This window comes from Vicia villosa, unplaced genomic scaffold (genome assembly GCF_029867415.1).
Source record: "Vicia villosa cultivar HV-30 ecotype Madison, WI unplaced genomic scaffold, Vvil1.0 ctg.000758F_1_1, whole genome shotgun sequence".
Lineage (NCBI taxonomy): Eukaryota > Viridiplantae > Streptophyta > Magnoliopsida > Fabales > Fabaceae > Vicia > Vicia villosa.
Window position 1 is genome coordinate 405512 of NW_026705339.1, and position 22493 is coordinate 428004.

At 34.3% G+C, this 22493-nt stretch overlaps 2 protein-coding genes across 2 annotated transcripts; one reads left to right on the plus strand and one right to left on the minus strand.

Moving 5' to 3' along the window:
- The first annotated feature begins 10098 nt into the window (after positions 1-10098).
- On the plus strand, positions 10099-10648 carry LOC131630997 (uncharacterized). The gene has a single exon (XM_058901759.1). The coding sequence runs from the start codon at positions 10122-10124 to the stop codon at positions 10452-10454; it is 333 nt and encodes a 110-aa protein (XP_058757742.1). The 5' UTR covers positions 10099-10121; the 3' UTR covers positions 10455-10648.
- A 3164-nt stretch (positions 10649-13812) lies between these two features.
- LOC131631003 (uncharacterized) lies at positions 13813-19068 on the minus strand. Its single transcript, XM_058901764.1, has one exon. It carries the CDS (start codon positions 19066-19068, stop codon positions 13813-13815), a length of 5256 nt encoding a protein of 1751 aa, XP_058757747.1.
- Between the last annotated feature and the right edge of the window lie 3425 nt (positions 19069-22493).

Consider the following 22493-nt stretch of genomic DNA (forward strand, 5'->3'; position numbering starts at 1 on the left):
TATTGACTTTTAGGTCGGCCTTGGTTTCTTATGCTCATGTTTCTTCAAAAATAAAAGATTAGATGTTGAATGGATTTTTACCCCCATGAATGAAATTATCAAACATGTTACTTTTTAAAATTTCCCATTTTTGAGGAATCAATCACTGACTTTAGAAATGTGACATTTAATTGTAATTTAGTATGCTCTTACATGTAAATGACATCATTGAATTATCCATCAGGAATTGGTATTGTTCGCTTTACTCCATGAACTCTTCACTTTTGAGGAGTCTTCGTTCATGGTAAGAAGGGAATGGATGGTATTGTTCGCTTTACTCCATGAACTCTTCACTTTTGAGGAGTCTTCGTTCATGGTAAGAAGGGAATGGATGGGTGTGAAGGGGAGGTATTATCTTTTGTCTAATAAAATCCCCGGCAGTGTCTTTGGATTTCTAAAGTCCATTTAAACTTCAGAACACGTCCTTTATGCTACAAAACCTTCTTTCCCTCCATCATTTCTTGTATTGTCTCATTTCTGGCTAAATTTCTCACTTGTTTAACTATTTTGAGACATGATAATACGCATTTGTTTGATTATTCTATAGATTGCATATGTTTTTCTTCTTCTCGGTTGTGGGTGTAACTCATTATAAATTTCGAGAACTTATCACGGTGTGGATTCAAATTATAGAGTTCAAACTCTTCTTGAGATATGCACTCTGATTCTATAACTGATTTTATTTTGGTGGTATTTTGGTCCAATTTGATTAGTTAATACTACCTCTGATCCAATTTATAAGAACAAGTTTATTATTATTTTTTTTTTTTGAGAAGAGAAAGGGCCAAAGGCCCAAAGAACAAAAAAGAAACTACACAACAAGCACTCTAGGAGATTGACTGTGAATCAAATCAGCACGGAGAAATAGTTTTAAACTTTCAGGAGCCTCCTTGAAAAACTTGAGGCCACTCTTAGACTTCCTCCCCAGCTTTGCTAGATGGTCTGCAGCAGTGTTTGTTTCTCTACTAGCATGCACAATTTCCACAACCTCGTGCTCAACAATTAACAGACGAATTTGTCGGATCAACGCCAGCTCTGAGCGGTTATTCGTGTCAGATTGATTGATGACATCTACAACCCGCTTGGAGTCAATATTCAAAACAACCTTCGCTAGACCTTTTGACGACGAAAGCTTTAGCCCTTAGAACAAACCTGAAACTTCCGCCAAAAAGACACTACACCTGCCAATGAATTTGGAGAAACCACAAATTCAGTTACCGTGGTTGTCACGAATAACCCCACCTCAGCCAATAAGGTTTCCATTATCACATGCACCATCCACATTCAGTTTTACAAAATCAACTATGGGGGGACCAGTTTGCTATCTCAACATTCCGCTTCCTTCTTAAAGCTACATTTTGCAGCATAATTGCATTTCCATAGTCTCGAACTCTATCCACAATAATACTATAAGACTTAAGAGGCCTTGCAAAATCGTCCACATGAATCTTTTTTTTCTCCACATCCAATTAGCGTGACATCTCATAGCCTACGTATTTCCCCACTGTAAATCATAACCTTGCACATTTAAGTTTAGATGAATCCATTCCTGTAAATCTGTAGAAAAGAACCTGCCAAGGATTTGAGTAGGAATAAGCTTGTCCCAAGCTTGCTTTGCTCTAGGACAATCTCTCACAATATGGAGAATGCATTCAGCCATTCCCCCACCAAGTTGGCAAGCTACATCACTAATGCCACACAATTTTTTTTCTCATGTTAGTCATCAATCTATCATGTTTAAGCAACCAAAAAAAAGTTTTCGCTCGTTCCGGAATCCACGACCTCCAAACATGAATCCATGTTCCATCTTTACCAATATCCACTTTCGCGTGAAGTCTATTATAAGTACTCCCAATAGAAAAAACAACCATTTTTCAGTATCTACAATTTGCATATAATCCTCATTATCATTCCCCACCGGCGGTAAAATAGCTTCTAGCCACGGGACATAGTCCTTTCAACCAGTGGCCGTTTAGTCCGGAAATCAAATAAGTCGGGGCCCTTTTACCTTACCAAGTCGAAACGAAGATTTTCTAGAAATCAACTTTCCATCAAAAAAAGTTTAGTTTTTAGATACATTGAATAATTAATATATTTGGACACTATAAGATACATTAATTATTGAATGAATCTAAAAAACAAAATTTTCTTTTATAAATGAATCTAAAATACAATTTTTTTCTTATAAATAGGACCGGAGTATTTTTTTAAGAATGACCTCGAACAATATGTTTAGAACGCGCTCGAAAGACTCAACTGCCGCATGGATATAACTAAACTACACATGTTCCACAATTAGGCATGGCAATAAAAACAAAATAATGTGGCTCTCAATTTACAATCATGTGTTTTCCTTTCAAATAAAATATATTTTTAATGTGATTAATTCATATCGAAAGATTTTATGAGGTTGAGAAAAACAAGAATAGGGGAGCTAGGTCTACCTCTTCTGTAATTGGTGTGGTCACACATGCTGGATTATAGAATAGGGCATCTGTGACTAGAAAGAAATCTGTGACCAAGATGAAGTTCTTGAAGAAGAGACCTATTCAAACCCATGAATCTGACACAAAGGCTGATGAAGACTGGATTACCTTCATGAATTCAAAAAGATGGACTAGAGATCAAGATTGAAGGGTGTTAATTTAAGGTGTTTCTTTTGCTTAGCCCCTGTATTTGGGCACATTTTGTTTTCTCATGACTGGGTCTGTATTGGCCCTGTTGCAAATAATTGTGACTGATGCACTAGTATCTTGATCAACATATGTGCTTTTGGTTGATGTTTGTCTACTACTGATCTGATATGTGCATGTACTAACATACTAACCTCTGTGATGACTGACCAATATTTCTGAGGAATATCTTTGCCAATTTGTGGCAAAAAGGGAGAGAAATGGTGTGTAGGGGGTATTTTTTCTGACTACTAACTGCTGACTGTGAGGATCTAATATCTGCTGATATTTTATGTGTTTAGTACAAACTAATACTAAACATTCTGATTTTCTGGTATTTTGTGGAATGCACACATGCTGAAACATCGGGTCTGACATCTAGCTCAAAATTTGATTAATTATCTGTGATAGCATATAAGTTAAATTTATTAATCATATTTCTATCTTCTATCCACTTATATTGTCACTTATCTGAAAAGTCCTCTGACTTTTTGGTTATTTTCTGTTAGTTTTGTTGTTATCCTTAAGATTTTGCTTGATCTATGAGCTATATTAACGTCTTAATTCATGGAGCAATATGTTTGAGTTAACATTGGGAATCATTATTACTATTCGTAAAATGAAATTTGTCTTGCAAAGTCAATTTTTTTTCCAATCGTTTTAATATAAAACAATATTGGCTAAAATGATTGAAGCGCATCTATCAACATCAGTGATTTAATCAAAGGATTACTCTGGAAAAAATTTCATAAAAGCTTTGGGAAAAGGATCTGCTAGTTTTATTTAAGAAGAAACCAATACATGTTCTGAATCATTCTCAAGAAAACAAATGCAATACAATAAATGATTATAACCTTCGGTATTGTTCAGTATGCCATCCACCTGCTCTGAGGAAGTTAATCTAGTCTTCTTCTTGAACTCAAAAGTTCTTCCTACTTTTGATGTTTCAGCAGTTGTGGCAGTCTGAGCTCTTGTTTCTACATGGGCCTTGATCTTCTCTTCCCTCTTCCGCTTTTTCATGAGCGTGCTAATCTCCTTGGCGAAGTCTTTCCTCAAATTCTTATCTGGCTTTGCCTTACTCATACTACTTGATAAGAAGAGAGCTATTTGGAAGAAAGAGTATTGTACTGTTGCTGGTATTGAAAATCTTCTTTTATAGGGAGTTCAAGATAAAGCTAAATTAGTCTTGGACTTTGCGCACCAATGGACACAAGATATAGAGTTGGTCTTCATGCACATCTTCCATGCTTTGACTCCTACTGAACTACGATCAATTGTCAGAACCGAGACTTGACCATCTTGAATATTGGAGATGCTTTTGCAAACATCTTAGCCAAATCAATATTCTTTTCAATTTTTTTTACTATGGGGGAGCAAATAATGGTTTTAACTCATTTTTATTCATATTTACTAATTTCCCAAACATTTTATCGTGTTTCAGTATTCTAGCTTATTTCCATTATTCCTTTTGTGCTCTTTTTGTTGATGACAAAAGGGAAAGTGTGATAAGTATTATTTAAGCATCTGAATCTAATAGGTTGAATTCTATTACTGCTTAAATTCTGAAGATTTGTTTTTGGAATTTAAAGATAAATGTGTTAATATCTATTTTCACTCCTATCATATGGAATTGATTTGAAAAATCTCTGCCAAAAAAAAAAAAAATTGCAAGAAATAAATTATCATTGTATATCAAATGTAGTTTATTACAATATCTTAGAGTAAAAAGTAGATTTCGACTAAATCATTTGAATTGTTTAAAATTCAAAATTTCTTAAAACAAAGCCACTCATAATCTAAATAGTCTCTATTAAAAGAATTCCAATTACTCGACTACCATATAAAGGCAAATGGCTGTAAACTAAACGAAATCACTACTTTTACTCAAAGAATGAAAACAAAATTAGAGAGAAGAGCACAGAAAAAAGCTTCGAGTATATTTAAGAGAAAAAATTTTAAAAATTTCTATGGATTTTCTAAGACTCTCAAGCACGCTGTTGGTAATTATGGTATGGTCTATGTCGCATTGCAAATCGACCCAAGCTTCTATCACGTGGATGCAACTTGCACAACTATTAGAAATTTCATGCTTCTTTTCATATGAAAAAAAAATAAAAAATAAAAATATCATTCTGTTCAGACTAATGCCTCTTCTGAGTCGGTGATAAAAGGTATGCTATTCACACTACATCTTATATGTGAATAGGACATACTACAGCTGCGCATTAACTCGTCCTTTCAAATCTCATTTCTTCTTCTACTATTATTTTGTTTATTGATAATTATATAACTTATTCTAGTCTTTTAGTATAAAAGATCCAATAACAAGAATATATGTGACCTGGTTTGCTCTTTCTTTGCCGCGGACCAATGTTATGTGAGAAGCCCTATTAAGTGACTGATTGTGTTGAGTCGGATACCTCTTTATAACGAAGTTTACCTCTAGTACACTGTTGAATTTAATTGGATGACAATCAACACACGACAATGACATTTGATCCTACGAATACAGTTTTGACCGTTCACAGTATATAAAACACAACACATTTTACTTTAATTATTCTCTCATTCCACACTCAAAATACTTTTTCTTAGATTAACTGTTTTGAACGTGAGTGTTAATCTTGCAGGTCTATCCTACTCTGTCGCACTAGAAACGCAGTCCACCACATCATAACTCTATTTCATTTAATTTTTGCTTATTTATGGTTCTAGTACAGAACAATGGCCTCACACGTGAGAATCGACTTCTGATTCTCGCAAATTTTCTACGAAGAACTATCATATCTCTACCACGATCGAGATCGTCGATCTTTCCCCTTTTATTTTTCTTCTCTCAAAGCACCGATTTCTTCCTAGTACAGATCGACGATCCACTTTCTACTATCGTGGCAGCTTTGAAAGCCATCAGTTTGGTGGTCGCATGCCACTACTATGACCAAAGCCGCATCCAACACTCCCAATCCAGTGAAGGAGGCTCCAATTCCTTCACTAGCTAAAGATGCTTTGATCTTAGTTACTCCTTATACAGTTCCAACGCCACAAAGTCTAACATCTCCAATAATTGAATAAGGGAACCTTCCAAATTGCGTCAATCTTCCAACCTTATCTACAACCATTCCAAGGTCAAACATTGAAGTAGACTTCGTCGCAACCTATAATTCTTGGATATGAAATGCTGTATAGTCTCCAAAAACTGCAATATAATTTAGGCATGCAACAGACAAACAATCCGTTGAAAAATGTCTATAACCTAATACATCGTAAAAATTCAAACTTCCTTGTTGAAAGGATACTTCAGCTCGAATAAATCTTTCAGTTTGTCTCCCATAGACTGCTTCATGCGGTGAGTAGAGAACTGAACCAGAATATATCCTCGTCGGCACTACTTCTCCACATAGGGTGACCCCTACAACACCATGCCATAATCGACGTCGAGGACACCGGCCAGACTCCGCCTCTAGTTCTGGAGGAAGAGGTGGGAGCCACACACCACCACGTGACTGTTATCACCATCGATGGTCATCACACCAGTTCTGAAGGTAGAAGTGACACGACTCTGAAGCATAAGATCATAATTGAAAGAAGAACCCTCCCTCAAGAAAAATCCCCGATAGTAGGATCCTCATATCTCTTGAAAACTCAAGTATGCTAATAGACAATAGTATTCCAAATTGTCCTTAGCCTTAAATTCTTAAGGGTATACTTTCTCAGACAGACCACTCAGTATATACCAAATATGAAGGCACCAATTTTACTGCTATCCTAGTATATGTATATGACATTGAGCTAGCTGGAAAATGTAAGACAAAAGCCCCTAATGTTAAAATGTTTCTTTACCAACAATTCTACATCAAAGATCTTCATAAGTTGAAGTTTTTTCTTGGCTTAAAAATTGCAAGATCATCCAAGAGCATCATTGTTAATCAAAGAAAATACATCCTTGAGCTACTTAAAGACACTGATTACCTAAGTGCCAATTCATGTCACATTCTTTTTAGGGCCAGTTTGTTTCAGTTTTAAAAAAATGAATTTTTTCTTTGTATTTTTGAAAATAGATTTTCCAAAACCGTTTTTCAAAATGTTACAAATTTTTTTATATTCGTTTTTTCTAAAATGAAACACTAATTTTGACATCCTAGAACATAAACATAGATTATTGAAGACCAAAACTTAGTCAAAATCGTAACTTTTTCAAAAAATTATATTTCAAAAATGATTTTTAGGAAAATCTATTTGAAATAGCTTCAAAATTAAGTGATTTTTTGAAATTTTGATATCCAATTTTTTTTCCATAAATAAATGAAATACCTAAAATCACATTTTAAGAATAACTATTCAAACAAAATTTTTATTTGAAGCTTTTATAAAAAGTTTCTTTATAAATTTTTTTTCACAATTTTTTAACACTATAAAAATCATTTTAAAAAAAAGCCAAAACAAACGGGCCCTTAATCTAACCACTAAAATCTCGAAATTTTAAATTTTATTTTCATGATAGTTTGGTGAGATTTAAGAGATATTGTATATCTTCTAAATTTGATGAGATTCAAAGATACTATCTTAAAAAGGTAGACTTTATAACTCTATTTTTTTTATATATAATGAGATATTTTTCTAAATTATGTTTCATAATTTCTCTTTTTGATAGAGTATTTTTCATATAAATTTTTAATGTGATTTTACTATTCTATCATTTTTACTTTTATTTCTACATCTAGCTGATATTTATGAAATAGTTTATCTCTCTCATATTTTTTGTTGTTGTAATAACATGATACAAAATATTAAAAATTTCTTTAATACTCTCCATCTCAAAATAATTATCATAGTTGAACATTTTATACGGATTAAAAAAATATGATAAATGAAAGAAGGAGAATAATAGTTTTACCAAACTATCATTAATTTTTATTAATATATTCAAATTATCATAAATATAGAATGAAAGAATAATAAATTGATAGTATTAATTATAAGGTAGAACTGAAAAATAAAAGATAGAATTACATTGGAAATGTAACACTTATTTTGCACTTTGGATCCTCTCCTTTATTTTTCTTTCATTCCTTCTCCATCCTTTCTATCTCTCTCTTAATTTCAATCTCTCTCTTGATTATATTTTGTTTTTTAATGATGAGTGAGAGTGAGATTAAGAGAGAGATAGAGAGGATGGAGAGGGATTGAGAGAAAAATGAAGGAGAGGATCCAAGTATCTTATTTTGAGATGGAGGAAGTAATTGTTATATAAAATTATTGTGGTCAATGTACCTTTATTTTAAAAGCATTATTATTGTACAAATATATTTTTTTGTACAATGTAGATTTGTTTTGACGGGAAATTGTACAATGTAGATGTATATATAAAATCCCAGTTACTTATTTCTTATCTCAAAAGTAAACATTTTTTTTGTTGAAGAAATACACTTTATTAAATTCCAAAAGCAATGTAGTACAAGTGATCTCTTCTAGATCCAACTAAATCAATAACAATAAACTATACCCTAACTCAAAATAAATATGACTCACATCAAAAGATTGCTCACAAAACTCCTATGTTTAACCTTAGACCAGCATCTATAAACAATTGCATCAATAATTCTGCCAACTGTTGTACTAGGGGTACCACCATCACCAAAAATCATTTGATTTCTAAAATGCCAACTTCCATGTACCGTCTCCGTGAAAGCACACAGAAGCACACGAGCTTTGCTCCCTTTCTTACCGCATTCAATAAAGCTCTTTTTCCCAAACATCCGGACTATGCATAATTCTCATCCAAGCTAGGATTTTCTCCCAAATTTGTCTATGACCATGGCATAGGAACAGAAGGTGGCTCTGCGTCTCAATCTCATGGCAGAACTGGCAACTGTTGTTATTGATCATCCCAAACCTACAAAGTCTATCTTTGGTGGCCAAGCTGTTATGACATGCCATCCAAAGAGTGTGGATCGCACGAGGTTGAGCAAGATTGTTAAACATGAGTTTCCTCCAACTGACTGCTGAAACTGAATCACACAAGGCATAATATATTCTCCTAGTCACATATTTATTTTGCTGCATCATACTATGTCATTCCTGCAAGCTACTTACACTATCTCAAACTTTCAGAATGCTCTTCATTATCTAAGAATCTAACTGTTTGCTGAAGATTGACTGTTTGCTGGAGATAGCCATAATGCCCTCATTCTTAATGTAATAGCTATAACCAGTAAAATTCATTTTTATATTGGATAAAAGTTTAATTTTATCTCTAAATAATCACACTATCTTATTTATTTGTTCTCCGAATTGTAAAAATATAATAAATTTAAATCACATGTCAACTATTATTATTTTTGAAAAAAAAATTAATGAAAAAATTACATAATAATCTATTTAAAAATAAATATTCAAATACAATTCACTAATATAGGAAGAGAAATTTGATAAAAAAATTCGCTTATAAAACATCAAATTGACATCAAATTAAGAACTAAAGAGAAAAAATATTGCACAAACTATTTTCATTAGATAAAATTGGTATCTAAGATCCTAAAAATAAATAGTTATTTTTTTAAAAATAAAATAAATAATACCTAACCTAACAATCTTTCTAATTTTAAATATGATTGTTGTATTGACTTGATGAACTGACAAATAATTATTAAATTTTTGTAGGTCAAGAACCAGGTGAGTGAGAGGGAGAGGCCAGAGGGGAAGTTTAAGTTATCAAGTTCTATAGTCAGTATTATATCGAATTATTATGGTCAAACCTTTATTTAAATTAGCATTATAGAGGTCAATGATGTCATTACTTTAACAAATTAAAATTAATTTAAAATTTTTAATACAAAGATATGACATGCCTTTAAGTAATTGGATGATAACTTGATATACAACAAAGTTTCATATACAATTTAAACTTTTATTTTCCTAACATAAATTAATTAAACAACAAAAATATTAGTAGCTAACTTTAAGAGTAGTGGATAATATAAATTACACATAATTTTGTCACATTTCATGCTGGTTTTATTTAGAAGCCAAAAACAAGGAAAAAAAGGACAAATTATTCACTAAAATTAACTTAAATTTTGAGGTGGCAGTGTCACTAGTTATAAATTTACATGTGTTTTTCTAAGGTAGGTTCTATTAATTAAATTAAATGATGTAAGCCAGTTCAGAGGCACAAATTAATAAACTCCATTATTTGTAACACATAATTGGTGCACATGATCTTCTTCATCACCCTATGACATTATAGAATGACCCCACATTAATATATTTTTTTGCACCACCCCTAAAAATAAATACTATAATTAATTATTAATTAAATATTACTTCAAAATCCATATACTATATAAATATAGTAACCATAAACTACATTGTTACATCCACATCTACCTCTTCTTTCTTAGTTTCTTAAAAATGGCTCTTTCTAGGAAACAATGCTCTTACTCAAAGATGGATAAAGAAGATCCTGAAGAAATACTCCATAGAAGAGCACAATTCTTGATCTACAAGGTGTTGGAACAAGCGAATTCTCGACGAAAACAATCTTGTCTTAGAATAAAAATATCTAAGTTGAAGGTGAAGATTGGGAAGAGGTTAAAGAGGCTAAGAAAGAGAATTATGTCAAGTGTGGTTGCAACTAGGGTTGGCATTCATGGACATGTTGTGAGTCAATTGAAAACATTGAAACGTTTGTTTGGGAGAGAAAAACAAACCCTTTTAACCATTCCTTCTCTTATTATCAAATAATGTGCGAGCAAATTCAAAATCTAGCGCAAATGATTATTACGCGAAGCAGAGTGTGTGTGAGTGTTGTAAATCTCAGATATTGAAAACTCAATAATGTTTTTGTTTTTTGTGTAATACAATGTTAGTGTTATGTTTTCTTCATTTATGTGATATGTTTTTCTTTAGATTAGAAAAGAGTGAAATTTTGAATTGTACCTCAAGATCAATATAGTTTACTTTTGAATGTTCTTTTTGCATTTCCTCTCCCCTTTCTTGTTTTGTTAGATTCTTGAATATGTGGTAGAAAAAGTACAAGAGAGAGTAATTTTTCTATGTTTGGATTATTGTTCAATTTCTATCATAATTGATTATGATTTTACTTCTTCTAAAAAATGATGCGATTTAGGTGATATATACATGTTCTTATATTTTTGCTGGCATTGTGCAACTTAATAGGTATAAAACAAAATTTGAAATGATAGCTTTTAAAAATTAACGACAATAAACTTTAAAGTTTTTCTAAAATTAATTAATTTTACATGTTAAATAAGATAAAAATAAAAATTTGAAATTTGAAATAATTTAAAAATATAGCCAAAAATAATTAGTGTTAGTAAAATTAATAATATTAATTAAATTAAAATCATGAACATAAAATCTGGAAAAAAAATCATGTTTGTCCAATGCTTGATGAAACAAACACTGCAAATTGCAATGGCTGGTGGAAGTGTTTTTGCAGTAATGTTATATATTAAGAATATTTTTTTATTGGAAAAGAATAATGCAAAAGTTAACATACATCATACATGTCTTATTTTCAAAGAAATATATTTTTTTTTAAGCAATATGGAATTAATACGAGAACTAAGGGTTCCCGAAACCTGATTACACGGAAAGCGGGCAACAAAAACAAAAAACCCCGCAAAGAGAGATTACAAAGCAAATAGAGTTATGAGAGGAAAAACAAAGGATCTTTGCTAAACTCATAAAAGCTATAAATTTGATGCGTAATTTCTCCGATAAACGACCACTTCCATAATAAAGACTTGATATTCCAAATTGTGTTATCAACAACCCAACCTTCATTTCGGAAGCAAATACCGTTCCTAGTTAACCAAAAAATCCAAACAATAGCTAGCCAAACCAAACCACATTTACCCTCTTTAACTTTCTTTTTTTTACAAAAAGTGAACCACTCCATGAAACTATGAAGACTCTCTTCTTCCATATTCCCAAACGGTTTACCAATCCACAATGCTACCTCCCTCCACACTCCCTCAAAGAAATAATGGTGATGATTTTCTCATTGACACAGAATTTTTGTGACATTAGTCAATAAAGAAAACTTCCTACATTTTTGTTTCTAAATTTGTTATATAAATATAATTTTAATATAATGTTAAAGTACTATTTAGTCCTCTTCTAGTCATTAGACTCTTTAATTGTGTATAGAAAAAAAAAAGATGTCATTTTATTTATACAAAAAAAAGTAATAACCACTAAAATCAAATATTTTTAACAAATATTGTTATTAAAAATTATTAATTTATAAGTATCAATAACAAAAATGTTATTGTGAGATATTAAACTATAAATTAACAACTAACACTCATCTAATTCAACTAATAAAACAAGTAAATAGTAGTTGGTTTAATATTAAAATTCATTAAAAAAAATTTGATAAATGTTTATAAAATGTACTTGTGAATACTTGAATAGAATCCATTATTATATTAGTAGTATTTTACAACTCAAATATAATGTAGTGGTATTTTTTTCATAAAAACTGTTATGCTTAAAATAGAAGTTGAATTAGCATACACTTCAATTCAACTGAGGCCGGTAAACATGGATGCTGGCTTGCCAGGAGCTTTGGATTCTTGTTTTCAAGATCTAATGCTGACTTCTTAAACAAATTAAAAAAACAAGAAGAATCGAAACCGTGTGAAAGTTAGTGCAAGCATTAAAGAGAACAATTATTGGTGAAATGAGTCTATTAGTCAAATACACCATCCACATCCAGTACACTACCGTAGTAAGCCAGCTACTAGTTTATTATGTACAAGAATCTGCTAGTAATGCAATTGCTTCCTTCCATCTAGCAAAATACACAGCCTGGCTACTAAATCTTCACATATCCTACCAATGGGTAAATCATAGTTGAGTGGACTAGTCTATTTCTATAATATGATGAATCAATCTGAGGCAAATTAAGTGGTTTTCGATGAAAACTAGGGGTGGACATCGGTTAAGTTCGGTCCAGATTCATGCCTAAACAATGCAATCGAACCAATTCATCGGTGAAATAAATAGGCTTCATTTTTTATTGATTTAAATATCATTTTTTCGGATTCACTTCAAATCAGTTAAACCTAAACACATTAATCTTGTAAAAAAATAAATTAAAAACGAAACAATAAACAAGATAACACTAAAAAATTTAGTCGTTTGATCTTAAAGATTTGTTATAAGTAGCGAACGCAAAACAAATTTTAGTATGATAAGGAGTGATTACAAGATCGAATTCATGCTATATTAGGCTTCTTTTGGTCCGTTACAAGATAATACCGTTACTTCAAAAAGCAAACAACTATGAGGCAATGACATGTGAACCAAAAAACAACACTGACAATGTAATTAATTGAGGCTAACTGTATGCCTAGCTGATAATAGTTTGTTAGGATAGTTGACAGATGATTTCAAGCTATGCTACGATAGGTGCTAGAGTATAGTTGAGTTCTAACTAAGCGTGTGTTTGGATCAGCTTTTTTTTACCGCACGTTTGAAGAGCAGTTTACTGTGAAAACCAGAAGCTACAAAGTGCAGCTTTTATGCTACCATAACTTTTCACTCTGCTTCTTCAATTTCTGCCGCCAAACTAAACATAGCATAACTTTATAAATATCACTGTACTTCAATGAAGTTTCACTTTTCTAACTATTTTATCAAGTTTCATATATGGTATCAGTCACCATGGTTCATACTTCATTCTTATTATTTTCTGCTGAGTTTTCGTGTTCCTTTTCATCAATGGTTTTCGAATTCAGTTGCAAATTTATCCATTCATATCTTTGATTTTTCTTGACTCGTTTGTTAAGACCACATTGTTCTTAGCTTTCTCTTCTTGTTTATCACTAATCGTTCTTCATTATGCCTTCCTGCGCTTGATAAAGAGGGTTCAACAACTATTACCAAATAAAGGAATTCACCATTAAAAATAACACAAAACTAAGAAGAAAGATAAAATTCTGGTTTCATTCATGCCCCCTGCTGCTACAAAAGAGTTGCTATATATACAAACAAAACCCTAATGGGTCACTAAAAAGGGCCAAGCCCAACAATAAAAATTAAAAGGCTGCTGAAAATATAAGAAGGACTATTAATTAGTAACAAAATCTCTCATCCACATGGGCTGTTTCCTAATTCGGGTGGGCCCTCTATCACTACTCACCGGCCCAAGGACAACCTTGTCCTCAAGGTTGGGTATTATCTCTTTCTGTGGATCAGCACTACAAGAAGGCCCAAGAGGAGAAGTAACACGTGAAGCCTTGTGGTGGACAGGCTGTACTCCATGATGGGGAAAGTGTGGGGCGCCAGCTGTGTCCAACGAAACATGGGGAAGTGTGTTGGTCTTGGAACTCATCAAGTCACGTGAAGGGGCAGAAGGAAGCAACGGTGGAGATTGTAGATCAAGGGTAGGTGGGCTAAAGGATGGCGCAGATCTAATTGGATCAGAGACGTTAGAAGGAAGCGTGGGAGAGTGGGAAGGTAAAGTACATTGGGACTCTATATTTTGAGTCAGAGTATTCACTTCCTCATTTCCACTTCTTTTTTCTTCACAAGTAAACGCAGCTTTCCCTTCCACTTCTTGACTATGTTTTCTATTTTCAACAGATGTTGTTCGCTTTCCATCTCCCTTATTTTGTGTATCTTCCTCCCTAACTTCTTCTGCTTCTACATCCGTGGTGGCTAGCTCGGTAGGGATTGGAGTGAAACGCAGCGAAGGGTTCGTACCATGGAACTGACGTAGTTGTGACACATGAAAGATTGGGTGGATCTTGGCGGAAGGAGGTAGATCCAGATGATATGCCACTTTACCGATGCGACGAATGATCTGGAAGGGGCCAAAGTATCGTTTGGAAAGCTTTTGTGAAGAACGACGAGTCACCGAGGTTTGGCGATATGGTTGAAGTCGTAACCACACGAAATCCCCTTCAGAAAAGGTACGATCTGTTCTCTTTTGGTTTGCCTGTGATTCCATTCTCTGACGACTTCTTTTGAGGTTCTGTTTCAGAGTGTCTAAAATCTCTGTTCGTTGTTGCAGGGACGAGTCAATGGTCGTGAGTTGGGTGCAGCCACGGGTGTAGCGTAACAGAGATGGAGGAGGACGGCCGTACAGAGCCTCGAAGGGAGACATATTGATGGCTGAGTGGTGAGCAGTGTTATGCCAAAACTCCGCGAGATGTAAGTATCGAAACCATTTTTTTGGATTATCACTTGTGAAGCATCTCAAATACGTCTCTAGACAACGGTTAGTAACCTCAGTTAATCCGTCTGTTTCAGGGTGATACGCGGAGCTATACTTAAGTGTGGTGCCCTGTGCCTTGAAAAGTTCACGCCAAAAGTTGCTGAGAAACAGGGGGTCACGATCTGAGACAATGGAGGATGGTATTCCATGAAGGCGACATATCTCAACAGAAAATCGGACGGCTAGATCTTTAGCAGAGAAACTTGTTGGAAGAGCAATAAAATGAGAAAACTTGGTCAGTCTGTCGCAAATGACCCAGATGGTGGTATGGCCAAATGAATTAGGTAAGTGAGTTATAAAATCCATGCTTAACTCGTCCCAAACTAGGGTTGGTATATTTAGAGGTTGAAGTAAACCCTGTTTCTTTTGGGGTAAATACTTGTTTTGCTGACAAACAGAGCATGCTTTAACAAAGGCTTTTGTATCCTTGTAGATACCAGGCCACATGAACGAAGAAGAAATTCTAGCCAAGGTGGGTTGAAGTCCAGAGTGACCCGCTGTTGGGGTTGAATGGTATTCTTTGAGCAGGATCTCTCGAAAATCTGTTTTTGAAGGTATAAAAATTCTGTCTTTGAAGAATACTAGTCCATCTTTGATCTGAAACGTAGTTTGCATTGCTGTGTCTGTTTGAATTTTGTTTAGTAGATCTTTACCCTCCTGTGTTGTGTTGTAATGTATCTTCAACTCTTTTATGAGGTGTGGAACTGGTGAAGATATGGAGAGGAGTACAGCAGCATCGTCCTCAGTAGGCCGGCGACTCAAAGCATCTGCAACCTGATTTGTGCGCCCAGGTTTGTAAAATATCTCAAATTGAAACCCTTGTAGCTTCGCAGCCCACTTTTGCTGCTCAGGAGTTTGTATTGTTTGAACCAACAAATTTTTAAGACTCTTCTGATCAGTATATATATGGAAATGCCTTCCAATTAAATACTGACGCCATTTCTTGACAGCTTCTGTAATCGCATACATCTCGCGGACATATACAGAAGAGGCTTGTAGTCTGTGACAGAGCTTTTTGCTGAAGAAGGCGAGTGGATGACCCTGCTGTGAAAGAACTGCTCCAACCGCCAAAGCAGATGCATCGGTTTCAAGGACAAAGAGCTGAGAGAAATCAGGGAGGCTCAGAACTGGAGTTTGTGTCATTTTGTTCTTTAAAATTGTAAATGCTGTCTCAGCTGATGTATCCCAATGGAATTTAGTGGATCGTAATAAATCGGTGAGGGGAGCGGCGAGAGAGGCGTAGTGGCGAACAAATCGTCGATAGAACCCGGTGAGGCCTAAAAAACCCCTGAGCGCCGTGAGTGATCGAGGCCTTGGCCATTCTAGTATAGCTTTTATCTTTTCTGGATCTGGGGTTACACCAGCACTTGAAATAATATGACCTAGGTAATCAACTTTAGGCACAGCAAACACACATTTTGATAATTTGGCAAAGAATTGATTAGTTAAAAGCAACTCAAGAACAGTTTTTAAATGAATAACATGGTCAGCAATAGAAGAGCTATAAATCAGAATATCGTCAAAAAAAACTAAAACGAACCGTCTTAGATAAGGGCGTAGGAGATCATTCATGGCTGATTGAAAAGAACTAGGAGCATTAGTTAGGCCAAAAGGCATAACCAAGAACTCATAGTGCCCATCAAACGTTCTGAATGCAGTTTTGTGCGTATCTGCCGGTGTTACCCTTATTTGGTGGTATCCGGATCGAAGATCGATCTTAGAAAAAATAGTTGCTGAACCCAATTCATCAAATAGCTCATCTATTGTGGGGATAGGAAAACGGTCACGTATAGTAACAGCGTTCAAAGCGCGATAATCAACACAAAATCGCCAACTGCCATCTTTTTTGCGAACTAATAAGACTGGGGAGGAGTAAGGACTGTTGCTAGGTTTAATGATACCCTCTTGAAGCATCTCCTGAATTATAGTAGTCATAGCTTCTTTTTGGGAATGAGGATACCTATAAGGTTTTACATTGACTGGTGCAGAATTGGGTAAAGTGGGAATGTGGTGATCATGTTGTCTAGGTGGGGGAAGGCCTTGGGGTTTTTGGAAAATGCTGGCAAAGGATTTGATAAGTTTGGAAATTGTTTGAGGAATTGTGGTGGGTAGAGTATCCATGGTCTGAAATGTAGGGCAATTTAGGTTTGTTTCATGGGCTGGGGTTGGTTGATAAAGTAACAAATGGATGGAAGCAACTGAGTCAGTGTCAAGGAGATGACATAGTTGATTGTAAGAAGAGTGTGTGGGAAGGGATTTGGGGTCTCCTGTTATGGTGATATCATTGTTGTTATGGCTGAAAGAGATTTTAGGGATAGAAAAATCGGCCACAAGGGGACCTAAAGTGCGTAGCCATTCCATTCCAAGAACTACGTCGGCTCCTTCAATAGGAAGGAGGTGAAAAGGAATTGTAAAAAGGTTATTTTGTAGGGTGATTGGGACTTGTGGGCATAGGCCAGAGCAGTGTAATTTGGATCCATTACCAACCATGACAGAAAAGTTAGGTATTGGGGTGGTTGATAATTTAAGGTGCTGGGCTATCCTAGGTTGAAGGATATTGTGAGTGCTACCTGTGTCAATAAGAACTGTCACTGTTAGACCATTTATGAACCCATTGAACTTGAGTGTTTTAGGAAAAAATTGTCCAATAGCAGCCTGGGGAGAAAGTTGGAAATAAGTCTCATTGGATTCTGTTGACACTGTAGTGCCTTGCTGGTCGTGAGTGTCTTGAATGAAAGAATCATCATCATCATCCAAAAGTAATAAAAATTTTCCTGCTGCACATTTATGACCTGGTATGAATTTTTCATCACAGTTAAAGCAAAGCCCTTGAGCTCTACGCTCTTGTAGTTGGCTGCTGGAAAGGCGACGTATGGGTAATCGGTTTGGATTGGCTGATTGGGGTGTTTTAGGCATTGCTGTGGTTGGGGTGGGTGCTGCTAGGTGGGGGTGAGCAGGCTGACGTGAATAGGTATTTGGGGAAAAAGGTTTTTGAAATTTAGGTTTGGCTTCCCTTAACTTAGATTCAATTAATTTGGCAAGACCAATTGCTTGGGAAATGGAGGATGGTTTATGAATAGCTAGCTCATTTTGAATCTCTGGTAGCAAACCTGAAATGAAACAATTTAAGATAGCCTCATGTGATAGCCCAACTACTTGATTGCCCAACTTTTCAAAAGCTGCCTGATACTCCACTACAGAATGGGTTTGTTTCAATTTAAATAATTCAGCTTGATGATTTTCAAAAGTTGAAGGGCCAAAACGCAATTCTAGGGCTTTTGTAAAAGAAAACCAGTCAACCAACAGATTATTCTGGTGCATCCATTTGAACCAACCTAGAGCTTCTCCTTTCATATAAAATGACATCATGGATAATCTACTTTCAGGAGGTAATTGGTAAAAAGTAAAAAATTGGTCAGCTTGAAAGAGCCATTCTAAAGGGTTTGACCCATCAAATAATGCAAGTTCCAATTTAGGGGTACGGAAAGTAGGTATTGGGGGTGGGGGTGTAGGCTGGGTATAAGGAATATGGCTAGAGAAAAATGTAGGTATAGGTTGGCTGGCAGAAAAACCAGCTGTCGCATATGGAATGGAGAAATTTTGGTTTGTGGAAAAAGGGGGTGAATAAAGGCTGTAGGGTATGAAGGCTGATTGAGTAGTGTTGGGTAATCTGGTGGTAGTAGAAACCGTGGGTTGTGGGGGATTTTGAGAAGTGAGTGTAGAGTTATGAAGAGGGGTATGGACTTGGGAAAGGGTATAGGCAGAATGCTGTGTATGTAAAGGTGAAGAGAAAATGCTTTTAGGAGTACCTGATGAAGAAGCTGCTGTTGGAATAGGAGATGTAGATTGGGGGGTCTTTTGAGCTACCAGCTTTGTAAGAATGGTCATCATGGAATCATACCTCTTGTCAGCAGTTTCTCTATCGCTGTCCATACGGTTGTTCAGCTTCTGCAGATCCGTGGCAGCAAGCGCAAAACGTTCGTCCAGTTGGTTTTGGGTATCTTGGAGCGCATTATTAAGGTGTAGGGAGGAGGTTTGTAGAGCTGTTTGGACAGCTTCATCAATGATTTCTTTGGATGTAGGGTTTGGTGGTTTGGGAGGAGCCATGAGAACAATAAGATGAAAGCACCAATGATAAAGAGGGTTCAACAACTATTACCAAATAAAGGAATTCACCATTAAAAATAACACAAAACTAAGAAGAAAGATAAAATTCTGGTTTCATTCATGCCCCCTGCTGCTACAAAAGAGTTGCTATATATACAAACAAAACCCTAATGGGTCACTAAAAAGGGCCAAGCCCAACAATAAAAATTAAAAGGCTGCTGAAAATATAAGAAGGACTATTAATTAGTAACAAAATCTCTCATCCACATGGGCTGTTTCCTAATTCGGGTGGGCCCTCTATCAGCGCTGCTCTAGTTATTCATCACATTGACATAAATTTTATTTACTATATTCATTCAAGTGAAGGTTCAAATTCAATCACAAGCAATCCAAAATTAATTGGATTGATTTATCTTTCTTGGAGCAAATCAACACAAAGAGCATTGGGTGTACAAAACAAGCTTCAATTCATTGGTGGTTTAATTGAAGTACCTCTTCTTCTTGGTCTTAATCAATTGTAATGGGAAAGATACAATCACTTAATACATTCTTGGTTGTTAAATTCTATTTCTAATCAACTTTTATCTTCTATGGTATTCAATGAAAATGCTTTTGATGTTTGGATTGATTTAAAGTTAAAGGTTCTCCAAAGATGATCAGATTTTCATATGATCAATTCATTCCTCCATCATCGTCCAATTTAGGCACACATTATTTCATTGAGCTGAAAGATTTATGGAAAGAACGTAATGAGCTTCGACCGCTACCTATTTGTACATGCATTCACCAATGTAGATGTCCCGCCATACAAAATGTTTGAAATTATAGGCATGAAGACCGAGTTATCCAGACTCCAGTTCTTGACAGATCTTAATGAGCAATTTTTCAATTGTGAAAACTCAAGTATTATTGATGGATCCTTTACGACCAATCAACAAAATTTATTCTTTGGTTGTACAAGAAGAAAGAAATCTTCAATTTGTCATTATGCTAGAAGAATCACCACTCTTGATTAATGCAACACAAATATCTGATTTCAAAGGTAAGTCATATGGCCATAATGCTACTTTCAAGAATTCTTACAGACAATTCACCTTTTTCCATAGAAGTGGCCATACTATTGATTTTTGTTACCAAAAACAGGGTGAACCTAATTATAACAAGAACAAGCCAATTATTAATGCATCAAACTGTGATAGTTTTGATAAGGGTCATACAATTGGTGAAAATGAGGTGGCTTCATCTGCAAGCAACAATTTCTCAGTTTCTCAAGAGAATTATGATCAACTTCTGAGATTGCTCCAACAAATGAATTTACTTACCAGTGAATTTACAACCAACTAGTACTAACTAGAATTAAGTATCTTCTTTGGCTCATGATCCTCAATCATTTGAGTCTTCTTCAGTTATTATTTGCACTACTTATAGATTATTTCATATTAGAACTCAATTTGGGATTTTAGACTCTTGTGCTAATGATCATTTTTTCTCTTCACCATAATTTTTTTCCTCAATTTATAAAATAAAACTTGTCAAAGTTACGTTACCTAATGGAAATTCAGTATCTGTCTAACATGTTGGTAATTTCTTTTTTCCACCCAGTCTATTTGCACAATGTGATATATTCTAAAGACTTTCAACTTAATCTCATTTGTATGTAAAAAATTTGTCAGGCTTTGAAGTGTTCTATTAAATTTTCTACTAATAACTGTGTTTCACAGGACTTGAGCACCAAGATGATGATTGGTTTGGGGTAATCAAGTTGAAGGCTTGTATAGACTACAAATTGATATACTAGTTCTTGCTAACTACAAAAACTTACATCATGTGCTTAAACCAATCCATTCAATTTCCAGTGTAAATAGTATCGTACCTAGAAATGCTTTATGGAATTTTAAGCTAGGACATGTTTCTAATAATAGACTTAGCCAAATGTGTTTTATATCAATCTCTTTCATTTGACAATAAAGCTACTTTTGATATTTGTCACTTTTTTAGACAATTGAAACTTTCTTTTACACCTAGTTCTTCAATTGCAAATTCTAAACATGAATTGATCTATTTTGACACATGGAGAATATTATCCACTATTTCATTCCATAACCACAAGATTTGTTCATACAAGATTTATGTGGATTGTCCTTCTTAATTTTTTTTTTTGAAGTATTTTCACAAGTACAAAACTTTATCACAATGTTATAAACTCAAAACAACATAACCCGTAACACAGTCAAAATTAATAACAAACCTGAATTCACGTGTCTCTCATTTTATAATTAAAAAAGAATCACACACCAAATGTGGTGCATTGAAATACCTTCTCAAAATGGGAGGGTAGAAAGAAAACATCAATTTTTGCTTAAGATTGGAAGAGCATTACTTTACCAATCCAAACCACCTAAAACACATTAGTCTTATGCTTTCATGTATGTTACCTTCATTATTAATAGGGTACAAACATAAATATTTAAAAATAACCCCTACTAAAAGCAATTTGATAAAATTTATGGAATTAATTATTTTAAAGTGTATGGATTCCAAATCCAGAAAAACAATTTTCCTTGGATATGATATTATCATGAAACATGTTTTACTTGATCATGATACAAATGAAACTTTTACCTCAAGAAATGTATCATTCCATGTACACATACTGCCATATAATGTCCAAAAACCCTATTTTACTCACTTTTGGATAAGGGTGTTCAAGGGTACGGGCCAACCCGCGAACCCACACACCCAATCCAATCCAACCCTTATTTTTACCCAACCCAATCATGTATAGGTCCAATCCGAACCAACCCATTCAAACCCATTAGTATTTGGTTCGGGTAACGGGTTTGAAGTTTTAAATCCACGAACCCGCAAGCTCAACCCATTGACATGTCACTCTATTTTTATTTTATTCTATTTATAAATTATCTAGCATAAATCTTACAATGCATATATATTTTTAAATATAATTATAGTTTTTATTAATTGTAAAAGTCTAAGTCTAAATCAAATTTGAGAGATCAAATTTATTTATTCGAAGAGAGATATATCGTACATTTTAAATTATACTTTACACCGTTTATATATATATTTTACTTGATCTGAATCGTAAAAGAATTTTTAGGTATTAAGTGATAAATTTTATTCAAATTAAATACAAAATTTTATGATTATTTTTAATATTTTTGTAAAATAAATGTGTTAATTAAATTGATATTTTATTTAGAATTTAAAATTATATTTAGTGGGTGACCCACAAATCCAACCCAACCCATTAATGAGCGAGTTGGTTTGGTTCGAGTTTAGTCTTAGAAGTACGGGTTGAACACTCAATCCAAACCAAAATCTATTGATTGGGTCGCGTATTGGATTTAATCAAATTAGACCCAACCCCGAACACCCCTACTTTTGGACATATTATCCTTCAACTT

Coding starts and splice junctions, on each gene's coding strand:
- LOC131630997 (XM_058901759.1), top strand. CDS start 10,122: ATGGCTCTTTCTAGGAAACAATGCTCTTACTCAAAGATGGATAAAGAA.
- LOC131631003 (XM_058901764.1), bottom strand. CDS start 19,068: ATGGCTCCTCCCAAACCACCAAACCCTACATCCAAAGAAATCATTGAT.